Source organism: Mobula birostris, chromosome 24 (assembly GCF_030028105.1).
Source record: "Mobula birostris isolate sMobBir1 chromosome 24, sMobBir1.hap1, whole genome shotgun sequence".
In the NCBI taxonomy this organism is placed as follows: Eukaryota; Metazoa; Chordata; class Chondrichthyes; order Myliobatiformes; family Myliobatidae; genus Mobula; species Mobula birostris.
Genome location: NC_092393.1, coordinates 57,582,074 through 57,600,817, shown reverse-complemented (window position 1 = coordinate 57,600,817; position 18,744 = coordinate 57,582,074). Strand labels below are relative to the sequence as shown.

General features: G+C 40.8%; 1 protein-coding gene across 2 annotated transcripts in view; it reads left to right on the top strand.

Moving 5' to 3' along the window:
* LOC140187369 (protein kinase C alpha type) overlaps positions 1-18,744 on the top strand; it is a 314,906-nt gene that overhangs the window by 261,596 nt on the left and 34,566 nt on the right. For both annotated transcript variants that reach the window (XM_072242638.1, XM_072242640.1), the window contains exons 11-12: positions 16,559-16,650; positions 17,939-18,001. In XM_072242638.1, the coding sequence (XP_072098739.1) occupies positions 16,559-16,650; positions 17,939-18,001 (155 nt within the window). The remainder of the gene's footprint in view (positions 1-16,558; positions 16,651-17,938; positions 18,002-18,744) is intronic.

The window sequence follows — 18,744 nt, the reverse complement described above, 5'->3', positions numbered from 1 at the left end:
TTGTATACCATTCCACATGCACTGCATAGCCTTGCTGTCACAAAGGTTTCTGTAAGCAGTTTATGTTGACATTAAATATTAACGTTAAACAGTTACTTAAGATGATTCTAAGATTGTGCATGTTTGAAGCCACTGTCAGCGAAGAAATGTTCAAAAGATAATGTACAAGAAGTAGGCATGTTTATGCAAAAGGTATTAACAGAGAGCTGGTCAATTAAAGCATGCAGTTTTATTAATCAGTTACATAATTTGAAAGATCTGAAGAAGTTTCTAATCAACCCCCCTATGTTAAATCATGAGTACACCTACTTTTATCTCCCTGCGGACTTCTTTCCACTCCTAATGTGCATGTCCGCTCTCAATAATTTAACTTCTAGGACTTCATTAGTTTCCTTCCTTGGTCTCTAACCTCATCCTCTGATCAATCCTGTTGGCCCACACTCTTCTTTATTTAGCTCAATCAACACTGAAAAAATTTACTCACATACTGTCATATAATCCCTCTCACTCTCAATCACTTCAGGATTCCCTTCCTCTCTAATATCCTGCTCTTAGCAAAAACCAAAAGGGAAATAATTATTACATAATTGATCATTGGTGTTGCTATCCAACAGACCTCACCCCCGTGATTCCATTTGTTTTTTTCTACTTGCATGTTTATAAAATAATGATCCTTTTATAGCGTTCTCCACATTCTCATCTTGTCTATAGCCACTTATTTAGAATGTTATTCTTACAAACTTAATAGCCCTCTTCAATTTCACAGTAAGTGTTCAGTAATATTCTTTCAATGACATAATGAAACTGGAGCAATTGGCTTTTTTTTAAAGGATATTACAACAAATTCAATCTCCTAGCTTTTGCCCCTTCAGTGCTACATGATTGAGATGAACTTTCAGGAGTGAACTGCAGTAATGAGAATTATAGGATCAGTAGATGTTAGAGAGGAAATTTGACCGATTCCCCAAACCACAAGCAACCTCCAACAATTGTTCTCTTTCCACAGGCTCAGTGACTCCACAAGGCTTATATCAGAGGCCCAAACATCCATCTGATTGCTGCCTCTGAGGCCCCAATCTAGATATTCCAGGCTTTGATTCATCTAATTATCCTTGAATTATCACTGCCCCCAACACCCTCAGTCCCTCCCTGGGTCTCCTTCTCATCAACCTGACCCTAAGTCCCAATCCTCAGCCTATGGTGTGAAAGTATTGGGTGCTTCTAAAGTTTACAGCAAGGGATCCACAACCAAAGCAGTTTTAAAACCAAGTATGCAATTTCTTTTTGGAAATCTCCCAGTTTTATTCCTTTACCTCTTCTACTTCATTTGGCTTGATCCTGGAGTTCATGAAATCTCCAAATATCCCATTGTCTCAGCTTGCTCCTGCCCCACTGAACTCATTTTTGCATACCTTGACACTGTTTTATCCCCCCTTATCCAATGCCTTCCCACCTATGTTCGTGACACTTCTCACGCTCTGAATTTTTTCAATGATTTTCAGTTCCCTGGCCCCCACTGCCTTATTTTCACCATGGATGTCCAGACCCTATATACCTCCATCCCCCACCCGGAAGGTCTCAAAGCTCTCCACTTCTTTTTGGATTCCAGATGTAACCAGTTCCCCTCTACCACCACTCTCCTCTGTCTAGGAGAATTAGTCCTCACTCTTAATAATTTCTCCTTTGGCTCCTCCCACTTCCTCCAAACTAATGGTGTAGCCATGGGCACCTGTATGGGTCCCAGCTATGCCTGCCTTTTTGTTGGCTTTGTGGAACAGTCCATGTTCCAAGCATATACTGGTATCCGTCCCCCACTTTTCCTTCGCTACATCGACAACTGCATTGGCGCTGCTTCCTGCACACATGATGAGTTCGTTGACTTCATTAACTTTGCCTCCAACTTTCACCCTGCCCTCAAATTTACCTGGTCCATTTCCGACACCTCCCTCCCCTTTCTTGATCTTTCTGTCTCTGTCTCTGGAGACAGCTTGTCTACTGATGTCCACTATAAGCCTATGGACTCTCACAACTACCTGGACTATTCCTCTTCCCACCTTGTCTCTTGAAAAAATGCCATCCCCTTCTTGCAATTCCTCCGTCTCCGCCGCATCTGCTCTCAGGATGAGGCTTTTCATTCTAGGACGAAGGCGATGTCTTCCTTTTTTAAAACGGGGCTTCCCCTCATCCACCATCAACTCTGCTCTCAAACGCATCTCCCCCATTTCACGCACATCTGCTCTCACTCCATCCTCCCGCCACCCCACTAGGAATAGGGTTCCCCTGGTCTTCACCTACCACCCCACCAGCCTCCAGGTCCAACATATTATTCTCCGTAACTTCCGCCACCTCCAACGGGATCCCACCACTAAGCACATCTTTCCCTCCCCACCCCTGCTTTCTGCAGGGATCGCTTCCTACGCGACTCCCTTGTCCATTCGTCCCCCCCATCCCTCCCCACTGATCTCCCTCCTGGCACTTATCCTTGTAAGCGGAACAAGTGCTACACATGCCCTTACACTTCCTCCCTTACCACCATTAAGGGCTCCAGACAGTCCTTCCAGGTGAGGCGACACTTCACCTGTGAGTCGGCTGGGGTGATATACTGCGTCCGGTGCTCCCGATGTGGCCTTCTATATATTGGCGAGACCCGACACAAACTGGGAGACCACTTTGCTGAACACCTACGCTCTGTCCACCAGAGAAAGCAGGATCTCCCAGTGGGCACACATTTTAATTCCACATCCCATTCCCATTCTGACATGTCTATCCACAGCCTCCTCTACTGTTAAGATGGAGCCACACTCAGGTTGGAGAAACAACACCTCATATTCTGTCTGGGTAGCCTCCAACCTGATGGCATGAACATTGACTTCTCAAACTTCTGCTAATGCCCCACCTCCCCCTCGTACCCCATCTGTTACTTATTTTTATACACACATTCTTTTTCTCACTCTCCTTTTTCTCCCTCTGTCCCTCTGACTCTGGGTTCCTTGCCCATCCTCTGGGTTCCCTCCCCCCCTTGTCTTTCTCCCTGGGCCTCCTGTCCCATGATCCTCTCGTATCCCCTTTGCCAATCACCTGTCCAACTCTTGGCTCCATCCCTCCCCCTTCTGTCTTCCCCTATCATTTCGGATCTCCCCCTCCCCCTCCCACTTTCAAATCTCTTACTAACTCTTCCTTCAGTTAGTCCTGACGAAGGGTCTCAGCCCGAAACGTCGACTGTACCTCTTCCTAGAGATGCTGCCTGGCCTGCTGCGTTCACCAGCAACTTTGATGTGTGTTGCTTTTTATTTTGCTGCTTGCCGCTGTACCAGGGTCTTTACCCACATTTAACTCATCTGATTGACGTGGTTAGTTTTAACCAGAACAGCTTACATCTCTGTTCCTGCAGGGCTCAAAAAATTCAGCTGAGGAAGGAGTCTGTTGTACATTCCAGGAATTCAGCTTTCTTTTCTCCATGCACTTACTCTGTGTCTGAATCAAAGTGGAAAGTTAAAATCAATTTTGTAATTGCTAATTATTTCCCATTGATTCCATCTTCTATTGCCTCTTCATAATTTAAAAATTTGTTATACACACTGATTGATCCAATTCTTCCAACACGGTAGCATAGTGGTTAGCGTAACCCTAGTATAGCTTGGGGCATCAGAGTTCAGAATTTGATCCCAGTACCCTCTGTAAAGAGTCTCTGTATGTCCTCCAAGTGGATTGTGTGGATTTTTTTTTTCCGGGTCCTCCGGTTTCTTCCCACAGTCCAAAGGCATACCAAGTAGGTTAACTGGTCATTGTAAATTGTCTTGCGATTAGTTTAAGGTTAAATCAGGGTTGCTGGACGGTGTGGCTGGAAGAGCTGGAACGGCCTTTTCCGCACTGTATCTCTAAATAAAAATAAATACTGTGAAAATTGAAAATGGGATTTGGGATTTTGATAATTTTATCAACATGACAAGTTGCTTTGTAGGAGAAACATAATAGTTGCATTTCTGTCATTCATGCTTCTGTGACAAAGGCCAAACAAGGCTTTGCAGTGAATATGCTCAGCAGTACAGAAGTCTCAACCACAGATAAAAATACGAAGAAAACTGGGTGGTAAACATAAAGACAGGCTTGATCATTTGGTACTAGAAATTTGAGTACATAGTCAAAGTTGAGTCACTGTTGTAATACTTGCCCACTGAAAGAACTGTGTGGTTGTAGATAGAGCATATTCTGCCTGGAAGACTGTGACTAGTGGTGTTCTGTAGGGATCTGTTCTGGGGCCCCTGCTCTTCATGATTTTTAAAACTGACTTAGATGAGGAAGTAGAGAGGTGTGTTAGTAAGAATGCAGTTGACACAAAGGTTGATGGTGTGTTGTGGATAGTGTAGTAGGTTTTCATTGGTCACAGTGAGACATTGATAGGATGCAGAAGTGGCAAATGGAGTTCAATCGGGAAAAGTGTGAAGTGATTCACTTTGGTAAGTTGAATCTGATGGCAGAGTACAAAGTTAATGGCAGGAACAAAGGGATCTTGGGGTCCAAGTCCACAGGTTCCTTAGAGATGCAGCTCAAATTGATAGGGTGTGTATGTTGTGTTGGCCTTCATAGGTGGGGGCGGGATTGAATTCAAGTGCTGCAAGATAATGTTGTAGCTCTATAAAACTCTGGTTAGACTACACTGTGCTCAGTTCTGGTCACCTCATTATAGGAAGTTTGTGGAGGCTTTGGAGAGGTTACTGAGGAGATTTATCAGGACTAGATAACATGTTTTATGAAGAAAGGTTGAACAAGCTAAGGTTTTTCTCTTTGAGGTGAGGGAGGGTGAGAGGAGAGTTGATGGAGGTGTGTAAGATGATGAGAGGCATTGATCGAGTGAACAGCCAGCACTTTTCCCCCAGGATGGCAAAGGCTAATACCACTGGGGACCCGAGTCACCCCAACCACAAGCTGTTACAGCTGCTACCATCCGGGAAACGGTACCACAGCATAAACGCCAGGACCAACAGTCTCCAGGACAGCTTCTTCCACCAGGCCATCAGACTGATTAATTCACCCTGATACAATTGTATTTGTATGTTATATTGACTGTCCTGTTCTACATACTATTTATTACAAATTACTATAAATTGCACATTTAGACTAAGATTTAACGTAAAGATTTTTACTCCTCATGTATGTGAAGGATGTAAGTAATAAAGTCGATTCAATTTGGAGGACGTAATTTTATGATGATTGGAGGAAATTATAGGGGTGATGTCAGTTTTGTGCTTACACAGAGAGTAATGAGTGTGTGGAAGGCACTGTCAGAGCGATCATAGTGGCAGATACATATTGAATAGGCAAATGGAGGGGCATGTGGGATGGAATCATGATTAGATTAAAAGACCTTCATCACGAAGGATGATTGCATTTCTTACTTTAATAGCTAGAAGGTCCATTTTGTTGAATTGGAAAGAGATCAACCCTCCTACAGTATTTCATTGGTTTTCACAAACTATGGTGTGTCTGAATCTGGAGAAAATTAGAAGTGCAGTTTATGACCCTTCTATTAAGTTTGAAAAAATTTGGAGGCCATTTATTCAGCATTTTCATTTGATCATTTCCAAACTTGTTTTATTTCTCTGTACTGTTGTTGGAGGGGAATGGAATCGTCGACGCTGAGGTTTTCTTCTTTTCCATTTTTAAGTTGTTAGTTTTGCCCAAGTCTTTTAGTTTAGTTTAGTTGTTTTTTTTTTCTTTTGGGATGGGTTTTTTTTTTCTCTTTTTCTTTTTTTTTTGCTTTATATTATCCGTGATCAGTTCTACATGTATGGGAGTTTTGGTAATTTCCACTATTTGGTTTTGCAATTACTCTTTTTTTAAATGTAACAATACATTTCATATTATCTGTATTATTGTTATGTTTTGTTTCTATATTTTGAAATTAATAAAAAGATTGAAAAGATTAAAAGACCAACACTCTGAAACCCAGAACTTCTTCACAACTGAGGAAATCTGCAGATGCTGGAATTTCAAGCAACACACATCAAAGTTGCTGGTGAACACCGCGGGCCAGGCAGCATCTCTAGGAAGAGGTAGAGTCGACGTTTCAGGCCAAGACCCTTCGTCAGGACTAACTGAAAGAACAGCTAGTAAGAGATTTGAAAGTGGGAAGGGGAGGGGGAGATCCAAAATGATAGGAGAAGGGAGTCTGAGTCAAAATGTTGTCAAAAAGTTGAAGAGCTGAAGAAATTATAGATGGGGAGCACTGAGAGGTGGTTTCACTGAACTCCCGTCGAAGAGAAGATTTAAACTTCCTCTCTTACAAATCGTGAGGGGGTGGTGTCGCAAGCACAACAAATATGACCATGAGCTTGTTTGAAGTGCTAATTAGCAAAATGCCTATCTGTCATTTCCTGTGACCTCATTCTGGGGTTGGAAACACGGAGCAAAATATGTGCAAAGCCCAAGATGTCTCACTTCTGATGCATGGTTCTAATGCTTATAACTTCATTCATAGTTTCTCTGGATGAATGCATTTCCCTCTCAACGTAGTCATGGCTGGGGTTTCAATATGATCAAATTAACCTAGCACCACTGTCTTTACATTTGGCCAGTGCATATTGGAATAATTTCCTTTGCTTTGTCCCAATGTTTAACAGATACAGTACCTTTATGCAGGTATTTGTGGAGAGATCAAGCACCGACTTGTCAGTCTCCAAAGCACATCTTTTCAATTTCCTCCTACTGCTCCTGACATCAACAAGCATTTGTTTGTGCTGCCAACCATATAATTTTGAGACCTATTACTGCATGTCCATCACATTTGGAAGTGGTAAGCTAGTTCTTGCTTATATTAATAATTACTGTACTTCATACCCTCTGACTACAATTCCCTATTTTCTAACAGTCACTAAGACTACAACTATCCAAAGCAAGTACAGTAATTTTTGTGCCAAGCTAATCGTTGTTGAAATCTTAATAAAAATGATACCATTTACACTCATGTGTAAGCATTTTTCCAACATGGCTAAGTGCTGTCCATCTCAATGTCAGGGTTTGGGCAATCACTTCAAATCACACTGAGAATGCATGAACTATAGCTACTTTAATCATGTCCTCCCCATGGTATATTGGATCCCCATTGGCTATTATTATTCTCCCTCTGCACAGTCTGTCTTAGCCACAAGTACCACTGGCAGCTCTTCTGGGGCTACCCTCATCAACCATTTAAGCAGAAGCCTTAACCTTTTTGGTTCTACAACTCCTTAGGATCCCCAATTTCCGCTACCCCAACATCAGCAAACATGCTTTCTACAGCAAAATCTCAAACCTTCTGCCTCCATCTTCTCTTTTTGTGTGCGCCTCAGAATTGGCTTCTGGTCAGGCCTTTGACTGTCCATATTAGTACAAGTTTTATAGTACTCCTGTGCAGTATCTTGAGATATTTATTGAGCTGCATAAATGTAAGGTTACTATATAGCTGTGCTGATCACTGGATAAATTCAATATTCAGTTTTAGGGTATTGTTCTTGTAAATGATCCATTCTGGGTGCCAGTGTAAGCTGTACTATCTCCATAGCAACTCTAACATATTGATTTTAAGGCAGTCCCCTGACTTGTGCTAGAGGCAATGAATCTTTTTGGTTATAATAAGGTATCTTGTTTGCTGTGTGATAGTCGTAGAATGACATTCTCCTATGCAAGTGGTGGGTGTCAGCTTACTTTACACCATGGGTTCATATCTTATAATGTTATCATATAATCTGTTATGTTAATTGTGTTATTTTTCACCTGGGGTATGAAAATGATTATTGTTGGCTTCTGCAACAGTAGATTTCTGCTTTTGCACATTAAAGGGAAAGGTAAATATATTGCTAGAACAATAAAACAGAGAGAAATAACTCGACTTGTACATCAGCCAGTGCAGGTTGGAAATATCTCAATTAATAAATGATGCTGTAGTTGCCATTTTGTGGGTGAATTCCAGTTTATATTCAGCAAGCTCTCACATGTAGGTACAGAGTCAAATCATCAGGTTGGCCTAGTTTCTGTTCGAGGAGAAGATAACAAAGCCCTGAGTAAACAGGAGGAGGAGTGAGCCACAGAGTCGTAGAGAAACATAGCACAGAAGCAGACCCCTCAGCCCATCTAGTCCATGCTGAAACCACTTAATCTGCTTACTCCCATTGACCTGCACTGGGACTACAGTCATCCATACCCCTACTATTCAAACTTCTCTTAAGTGTTGAAATCTACCTCACATGCACCACTTGTGCTGGCAGGTCATTCCACACTCTCACAACCCTCTGAGTGAGGAAGTTTCCCAGTAAACTTTTCACCTTTCACCCTTAACCAATGACTCCTGATTGTAGACCTCCCAGCCTCAGTGGGAAAAGCCTGCTTGCATTTACCCCATCGATACCCATCCCTCAAATAAACCAGTGGCATAGCCTGTCAAGGGCCTACAGTGGAAAAATCTGTGGTTTCACCAGTTTATAATTAACAGCTAGTTATCCTCAGCCCACAGGGACTGCCTTAATAGGAGAAGGCCGATGGTAAAATTCACCATAATACCATTTACTAACAATGGATTGATTCATTTTAATAATGGGATATATTGTAAAGCAATTTGTTTTTTTACACATTCATGTTTAATAGATTAGAGGTAGGAGCTATATGACGTCTCAACCTAGTTGTCCAAAAAGACAGCATTGAGATGAATCACAGGATATTGCAGAAAAGATTTGATCATCTAGTCCTGGGGATTAAGAGATACACCATGTGTTGTAAATCTCCCCAACCTGCTAGTTGATTTGCATCTTTTGCATTGCTACCCAGTAATTGGTACTTTGCTCTCACCGAACTTGTGGGATTTCTATTTCAAATACTGCAAAAAGTTAGCATCAAAAGGTAGTGCAAGTATATTTTAACAACAGGATTATTGCAAATGTAATAGCAGTCGACTCAAAAGTGGTTCAATTTAAATAATTCATTCTTATTCCTGCAGATAGCCAGTTCCTAGAAAATAAATCAATATTGTACAATTTCTACTTTTTCTCTTATTCTGTTCTTACCCTGTATTTTTATTTCTATACATCATTTGACTCTAAGTTACTCATCTCTGTGGTTCCTCTTGTTCTTTCTCAGCCCTTTACATATATGTCACAAATATTTACTACAGCATTATTATTTTACTTGCCTTAATTTGTGAGTAACTAATTCAAACTGAAAAGTGCCAGATAGAACCCAACACATTATGGGATGTCCAGATTATATTAGGAGGTATTAAATGAAAATAGATATTGAGAAATCATTGGCTTTTTCTATAAAGTGACATGAATAATTGAAGTAAAAGGGGGGGAAATCTGGAAATATATAAGATTACTGGTATCTATAAAGTGCTTGCCTCCAAGTATTTGGATGTATACAACATACCATATTTGATTGATGGTGCATTATCTTCCTACTTTCTGCTTATGCCGTGTCTCACAGGATCAAAAACAAATAATTGAAGTATGGTAGCCAGCTTTAAAAAATCTGGAACATTTCTTTCTGATGCCACTAGAATCAGGTTAATTACAAGAGACACAGGCTGCCCATGATTCCTCATAAGAGAACAAAGTAGCTCTTTACCCCTCGGCTTTGGGCTGTCCTTTTTCTTAGGCAGTTATACTCTCTCAGAAATCACAGCTTCAACACAAATTCACATCAATACCACACCCATTTGCATTAACAACACATCAACAAAATACTGACTTGGAATCAGGGACTGCAAGGGTTCAGAACTTCTATTTATTAATGGTAAAATTGAAAGGAAGTAGGATATGCCTTTGGAAACCTTGCAGACCCCACTGCAGTCTCAGAGTGGAGTTCTCATCTACAGGTGTTTTGGAATGCACTCTTGCACTAACCCAAGTGATCAATAGAGTGACAGATGTCACAGCCAGATCACTCCCACAGCACAGTGGTGGTTAGTGTACGTAATACTTTACAGCACCGGCGATCCGAAGATCAGGGTTCAATCCCCACCACCGTCTGTAAAGAGTTTGGACACTGTCCCCGTGACTCCAATTTCCTCCGAGTGCTCCAGTCTCCTCCCACATTCCAAAGATGTACAAATTAGAGTTAGTAACTTGTGGGCTGCCCCCCACACATCCTCAGACTATGCTGGTCACTGAATCAAACAACACATTTCACGGTATGTTTCAAGGTGCATATGACAAAGACAGCTAATCTTTAATCTTGCACCACCTTCCATCGAACAAAGGGAAATAATAGCAAGCTGGGGCCTCCGTACAGTCCTGGTCTGCATCTGGACAGCACTGCTTTTCCCCAAATCATCTGTCATAGTTTTACAAAGTTAGAGAAGCTAAAAAATCAATCAGTTTTGTAGTCCTTATGTATTGGCTACTTAAAGACAGCCATGTTTTTGTCTGCAAAGATCAAATGACAGTTCTTTATTTACACATGGCTGAACTACCAGTTTTCGAAAATTGGTCTCTGAGCAGAAATTCAGGAGGCATAGCTCTTTCACAAAACAACCAATTAAAAACATTCTGTTCAATTCAGTGATCCTTTGACAACATATATTGTTACTTACTGGTAATTGGTAATAAAGCTCCCTATGCTTAATCCTTCTGCTACATAGGCTAAAGACGGTTAGTCACAATTTTAGAATGTTCAGTAGTTAGCACAAATTTAATACTCAGCACTAACACTGTGTTTCATATATATTGACGAGAATCACCCCATCATCCTGCAAGAGATCTCCATGTACCAAGCATGGCATCGCTCAAGATGACATAGCTCAAGATGACATATACTGACATCAAAGGGTTAGGTGCAAAGACAGCCACCTCCACCTTAGCCAGCATTACATTGAACAAAATTCTAAAGGAATTAAAGTGATGCTTCTATAATTGAAAACCACATCTCAATCTATCCAAAGTAGTAACTGCGGTGGTATGTGCAAATGTATGACATAAATGTGTGACACATACAGACATGCTAGTTAGACAAGCAAGTTTCACATGTTCCAGCAGCTCTCCACATCTTCTGTGTTTCTCCTATTTTCTGTATTATTAGTGTTCAGAGTAAGGATTGAGAGCATACACTACATACTAGCAATGACTAGATAGGATGAATCTTCAAGTTATGCAATTACTTGTTTCCATTTTGATCTTACACAAAGATTAGGTTGAGGACCTACCAAATGCTGCATTGTTAGAAACAACAGAAATAGGATAAAATGCATGCAAGCAGTGCCATGATGTGTAATAGTGCGCCAGGAGAAATAGGATCAGGATAAAACAGCCGTCCAACTCAGACTAATCATTCTGGAAGCCTTAGTCATCCAATTGGGTATGTTATTCTTTCAGTTCATGCACAGAATGACTGAAAAGATATTTTCTATCAAATAATTATATACTACTAGCTCATAGTGTTCAGGAAAGAGACATTAATAGAATCAGCACTAAACGGGTGAATTTGTATAGAGAATGGGTTGCTGATAGCACCACTGTGCTGAGAATCTCAAGTGAAACTCTGCTCTCTGTTGGTGTTCTCATACTAAAGACAGATAGGAATTGCTTTTATAATGTAACAGAAGCTATTCCTTCATTACACCAATGCTAATTAAAGTGGCAAATATTTAACCCTTAGTATACAAGTTAAAAGCCTTAGTAGCAAATCAAAGCTATTCTGATCATCTAATTTCTACACCCAAGTCTAGTGTAAGAGGTATACCTGAGAAAATTGTTAAATGATTATGAGTGTAATCCAGAAGTTGATGTAATGGAGGTGATGGAAGAAATAACATGAGGCTTACTTAATTGAGTCAGAAGCAGACGCAGCATCAACAATGCAAATTCCCTGTGATGATCAGCGTAACTTGGTGAACCTGTAAATAGTTTAGGTCCTGCAGATGACTTGACTGTATGAATCCCTCCTTCCAAAATGAGAATAGTGAAAAGTATGTAAATATAGGGCATTAATTGGTGATATATGCACAGTGCAGTTAGAGAGTTAAATAAACCCTCCCCAACATTGAGTGCATTTACAGGGAGGGAGCCCTGCCAAAGAAAGCAGCATCCATCACAGACCCCCACCATCACTGCTGCTGTCGAGCAGGAGGTACAGAGACTTGTGTCCCGTGCCACCACATTCAGGTTACTTATCTACAACCCACAGGCTCCTGAACCAGTGTGAATAACTTCAGTTACCACTACTGTGCTTTCAAGCATTCTTCACAACTCATGTTCTCAGTGTTATTCTTAATTGCACAATTTGTCTTCTCTTGCACAGTGATGTTTGTCAGTCTTTGTCCGGATATGAACAGCTTTTTCTGTAAAATTCTATCACATTTCCTTTTTCCTGTAAATGCCTGGAAGAAAATGAATGTCAGAATAGCATATGGTAATATATACATACTTTGATCATACATTTACTTTGAACTTTGGTCTACATGGTTCAAAGAACCACAGCTTTATTATGCTGCATCACAGAGTATGGATGGACGATCACCAAAGATGCTGAATATGCAGCTAAGCAGAGTATACAGATTGTGGAACAGTGAAAGTCCACAACATTGCCCAGCTCCTGACACTGATGAACATCACATCCTGAGACTTTAGTTGAACCCATTGCCCTCTTCACCAGCTGCACTTCTGGTACTTCGTTAAAACCGATTTACAACGAGATGGAAGACGTGCCAAGAATAAAGCTGAACTTAAGACAAATGCCATGGGAAAGGGCTTCATTGATGTACCTCCTTCATCAAGATACATGGATGTTTCTGATTTAATAGCAAAGATCAATGATATTATTGTAACAACATTTTTTGTGAAGACCTCTATCACTGTTCCAATAGAACCAATGCCAACACATTGGCAGCCCTAACCCAGATGTAAAGGACCAAGATTTTTTTTTACACCACCAATAGAAATTTAAATCAATTTGTATCTGCACAACAGAAGTCAAACAAGGGAACACATCACATTTTCCCATGGCCTGCGCTGACTTCATGCAGTCACACCAGATGCCATAAACTCTCTAAGATTTGTTGCATATGATAGAGTACTAGCAAAAGTGACGCTGTCCAGGCTGGAGGATTCATATTGTGTAATCAAGCTAGAGCCCATATGCATGTTACAAGGCAATAAGATATAGGAGTGGAATCGGGCCATTTGGCCCATCGTCTGCTCTGCTGTTCCATCATGGCTGATCCATTTTTCCTCTCAGCCCCAATCTCCTGCCTTCTCCCCATATCCCTTCATGCCCTGAACAATCAAAAATCTATCAACCTCTGCCTTAAATATACCCAATGACTTGGCCTCCACAGCTGTCTGTGGCAACAAATTCCACAGACTCACTATCAATAATTTCTCCTTCGGCTCCTTCCATTTGCTTCAAACAATGTAGCCATTGGGACTCACATGGGTCCAGCTAGGCTTGCCTTTTTGTCATCTACATGGAACAGTCTATATTCCAAGCCTACACTGGTGTCACTCGCCAACTTTTCCAGCACTACATCAACAACTGCACTGGTGCTGCTTCCTGGGCCAAGTGGAACTTGTCGAGCTCATCAACTTCGTCTCCAACTTCTGCCCTGCCCTCAAATTTACCTGGACCATTTACTTCCTCCTTCCCCTTTCTTGATCTCTCTCTATCTCTCAAGGCAGCTTATCTACTGATGTCTCTGACTCTCATAGCCACCTGGACTATACCTCTTCCCACCCTGTTACTTGTAAAAATGCCATCCCCTTCTCTCAATTCTTCCATCTCTGCTGCATCTGCTCTCAGGATGAGGGTTTTCATTCCAGAACAAAGGAAATGTTCTCCTTTTTTAAAAAAAAGGGGGCTTCCCATCCTCCACCATCAGTGCTGCCCTCAACCGCATCGCTTCCATTTCACACCCTTCTGTCATCACCCCATCCTCCCACCAGGGATAGGTTTGCTCTTGTCCTCACCAACCACCCTCCCAGCCTCTGCATCCAGCACATAATTCTCTGTAACTTACACTATCTCCAATGGGATCCCACCACCAAACACATCTCTCCCTCCCATTTTCTGCTTTCCGCAAGGATCACTCCCTCCGCAACCTGTCCATTCATCCCTCCCCGCTAATCTCCCTTCCAACACTTAACTTCGCAAGCGGAACAAGTGCTACACCTGCCCCTCCACCACCTCCCTCACTACCATTCCAGGCCTCAAGCAACCCTTCCAGGTGAGGCAACAATTCACCTGTGAGTCTGTTGGAGTCATCTACTGTATCCAGTGCTCTCAGTGTGGCTTTCTGTATATCGGTACCTGACATAGATTGGGAGACCACTTTGCCAAGCACCTATGCTCCATCCACCAGAAAAAGCGGGATATCCCAGTGCCTACCCATTTTAATTCCACTTCCCATTCCCATGTCAGTCCATGGCCTTTTCTACTGTCACAATGAGGCAACACTCAGGTTGGAGGAGCCTTATATTCCGTCTGGGTAGCTTCCAACCTGATGCCATGAACATTGATTTCTTGTACTTCCGGTAGTGCCCCCCCCTTCACCATTTCCTATTCCCTTTTCCCTGTTTCACCTTATCTCCTTACTTGATCATCATATCCCTCTGGCGCTCCTCCTCCTTTTCTTTCTTCCGTGGCCTTCTGTCCTCTCCTTTCAGATTCCCACTTCTCCAGCCCTATATTTCTTTCACCAATCAACTTCCCAGCTTTATTTTACCCTACCCCCACCCAATTTCACCTATCATCTTGTGTTCCTCCTTCCACTCCCCCCCCCCCACCTTGTAACTCTGACTGGTCATCTTTTTTCCTTCCATCCCAATGAAGGGTCTCGGTACAAAATGTCAACTATACTCTTTTTCCATGGATGCTGCCTGGCCTGCTGAGTTCCTCTAGCATATTGTGTGTATTCCACAGCTTCAGTATTTTGGCTAAAGAAATTCCTCCTCATCTCTGTTCTAAAAGGACAACCCTCTATTCTGAAGTTGTATCCTCTGGTCCTAGACTCTTCCATAACAGGAAACATCCTCTCCACATCCACTCTGTCAAGGCTTTTCACCATTCGATAGGTTTCAATTTGCTCACCCCTCATTCTTCAGAATTCTAGTGAATACAGGCCCAGAGTCATCAAACACTCTTCATAGTACTATCAATACTTATTAATATTTTTTTAAATCACAAATTATTCTACTTTCAATCCTTGAAACTGATCAATTCTAAAATAATGTTTGCTGTTTCTAAATATACTTTCATTAATTAATTAGATCGACTGCCTCTGAATTCTGAGATTTATATTTCCACTCTGTCATCATGGCTACTCAATTTGGCACAAGATTGGTTATGTTCAGTTACTTAATGATTTATTATCTATGTTTCCTCACCATTATCCATCATTTCACTATTATCTACTGGTACACAGACCTGGGGTGTTTGCTCTGATGTCAATAATTTTTTCTTGACCAAATTCAGTTTACTCTTCCCTTGTAAATTTTAAATAGTGTTTCACTTTCAGCTGTTTCTTTTAAATCTCAAAAGATCTTTTTTCCTGTTTTTTTTGGGGGGGGGGGTCAAGAGAATAATTCCAAAGAAACAATTATTAAAATGGATCATTTTCCTACAATAAAAACAGCCCTCCATAAGTTTACTGTATTATTGCAAACACTGAAAAGCTTTGAGCACATAACTAATTTAGCCTTTAAAAGGAGCCAGTGGGTAATTATGAGGTAATTTTATGAATCTGAGAATCAATGAAACCAACATTTTCTCCATGCCATGTTTTCCTCCCCGCTGTGTGCACATATCCTCTCCTACTACAGTGCATCCAGATAACCTGAACCAATTTATCTTTGCATTGGAGTGCCTTCTGCCAGCTATAATCCCATCCTAGTCATTGGCCAGATCCGGGTCCTGGTAAGAATCAGAAGAGAAAGTCACTTGGGAGCTGGCAGTGAGGCCCGGACATAATTTAATATCATTAGTCTCAGTAGCCAACTGCAAGCTGGAGACTCACCATGCTACCCCCAGTAGTCTCAAGCTCAATATGCCCAGCTACTTCATGCTGTTACTTCTCATAATGAGGAAGAGTGAAAGAGAATCTGCAATGAAAAATCTTCACTCTGTAAAGTTAACACAAGTGATGCCTGACCCACTGAATTTTTCCAACATTTCCTGTTTTCATTACTGTACCTTAGTTTTATTTTGAGATGTTTATCCTTATTATAAACAATTTTTGTTACTGACACACTGCAGTTGATATCCTGGCTAATTCCTCATGCTCACAATAGTTAAAAGTTGTGAAGTCATTTTATGGAAGTGTTGTTATAAAGCTGCTGCCAAAAAACCCCTGCATTTTTAATGTGGTTCCCGAGACTTTATGTGTATATAAGGCAGAGGTTCTTGATTGATCAGGGCGTGAAGAGATATAGGGAGAAGGGAGGAGACTGGGGCTGAGAAGAAAAATGGATTAGCCATGATGAAATGGTGGAGCAAACTTGATGGGCCAAATGGCCTAATTCTGCTGCTATATCTTACGGTTTTAACAAAAACAATTAGGACACGTTCCTCCTTCTTTCATAGCTGTCTCCTTTTGTTTCAGGATCGTCTTTATTTTGTCATGGAATATGTGAATGGTGGTGATCTCATGTACCACATTCAGCAAGTTGGCAAGTTTAAGGAACCCCAAGCAGTGTAAGTGTTGATCCCTTTTAACCAGGGAGTAAGGATAAGCAAATGCGATTAATGGCAACCCAGAAAAATTTGAGTTAGAATTTAACCTGATCTAGTGCTTTCCTGGTGTATATGATGAATAAGCTCTTTTCAGAACCTTTGAGAGAGACCCTTGTCTTTGTTAAAATTCTTTTTCTCTAGTTTTACTTCAATAGCTTCCTTTACCAGGCGGTCCCAGATCCCACTGGCGTAGCACAGTAGTTTTGTGCTGTCAGACTCAATCCTATGGCGCATGCAGTGTTCTGCTACCGCCAATTTCTCTGGCTAACCCAAACAGATACATAAAGGTCTTCCTCTAAGTAAGAACTGGAATTTGATTGTAAGCAAGGTGGGGCAGCGGAAACCTGATTGAATGAGGACTAACCAAACAGGAGGGATGGATAACGGAGGTATATATACCACTGGACTAGACATGCCCAGGCATCATCCCTGATGAAGATGGCATAGTTTGTCTTCAAAACGTCGGATAAAATCCATATGTTTACCTGGCTGAAAGCCCAAGAAGTGTTTATTTGTAGAATTTATCTCTTCACCATACTAATGATTTAGATGATGCATTAGAAAATCTAATTATTTAGGATTCTGATGAGGTAATGGGAGACATTTTGACTAGTATAGAAAGTGGTGTTAAATTACAAAGAATATATATATTAAGCTAAATTATGAAACATCTCGATGTTGGCAAATAGATTTAAATGTTAGTTATTAGGAGGTCAAATACTAGATAGGACCAGGTAATTGTTAGTTTATTTAAAATAGGAAACAGAAGGTTCAGGGACCTGGAGTTCAGGTATCGGATTCCCTCTAATTTTTAAAATTATTCAAATTAGAGGGAACTATAAACTATTAAAATCAGAGAGAACCAAATATTAACCAAGTCTAATGAAATGCTGACCTTTATATCTGCCAGACAACGCTACAAGTTTAGCAGTCATGCAAGTTATTAGTTAAATCATACAGAAGTAATGCACGTTGTAGAAATGCATCTTGAATTACAAGGGTTAAATTACCAAGAAGGATATGAAAAATAACTACAGCTGTATTCAGTGGAATTTAGAAAGTTATGTGAGGATACCATTATGGTTTCAAAAAAAACCAGATAGAACTGATAACTTAAATCTAAAAACAATCTGCAAGGAAAACAATCTGCAAGGTATGACTGTATCACGTCGGTTGAGAGATTTGAAATTTACCATTTTGATCATGTGTCCATTGCAGCTTACTTTAATATTGCTCTCTGTCATTTTAGTTTTTATGCAGCAGAGATTGCAGTTGGACTGTTCTTCTTGCATCAGAAAGGAATAATTTACAGGTAAGAGAGTTGATGCTGAATGGAAGATGATAATAATAAGAAAACTGCAGATGCTATAAATCTAAGATCGAAAGAACAATTGACTAGGTAGCATCTGCAGGGAGAGAAATAACTCTTCAGGCCACTGCCCTTTCATTTGCATTAAGAAATCAAAGGTGTTTTAAATAGCAGGAAAAATCATGGGCAAGAGAGAATGGTGAAGACTTGTTAATCATAGCTGATTTTTCTTGAAGGATTATAAACAGAAAACAATGAATAAAGGCAACAGGGAGAAAGAGAAAAAGGCCAGGAACTGTAATACAGAACAGTTGTAAATCTGAAATAAAACAGAGTTTGGGAAATGCCCAGGTCAGACAGCATCTGTGGAAAGAGAAAACTTGAGTTGATGTAACAGGTCAAATCACCTTTCATCAGGTTCTGACAGAAACTGGAAAGGCTGGTTTTCTGAAGTTGTTGATTTCAGTGTTGAGTGCTACCTGGCACAGCAACTTTGATGGGTGTCAGTGTTAGGTTGCAATGCGCCTAGTCAGAAAATGAATTGCTGCTTTTTAGTGCAAGAGGCCAAAGTGAGAGCGGAATGGAGAATTAAAGTGACAGGTAACTAGAACCTCAAATTCTCCTTTACAGAGCAATTTCTCCCTATATAGAGGAGACCAAATGAGGTACTAAATTGTAAGTAATACTGTAGGAGCTCCATTTCATTACCTCATGTTTTCCAGCTGCACTGTACCTGTTCAGATAAT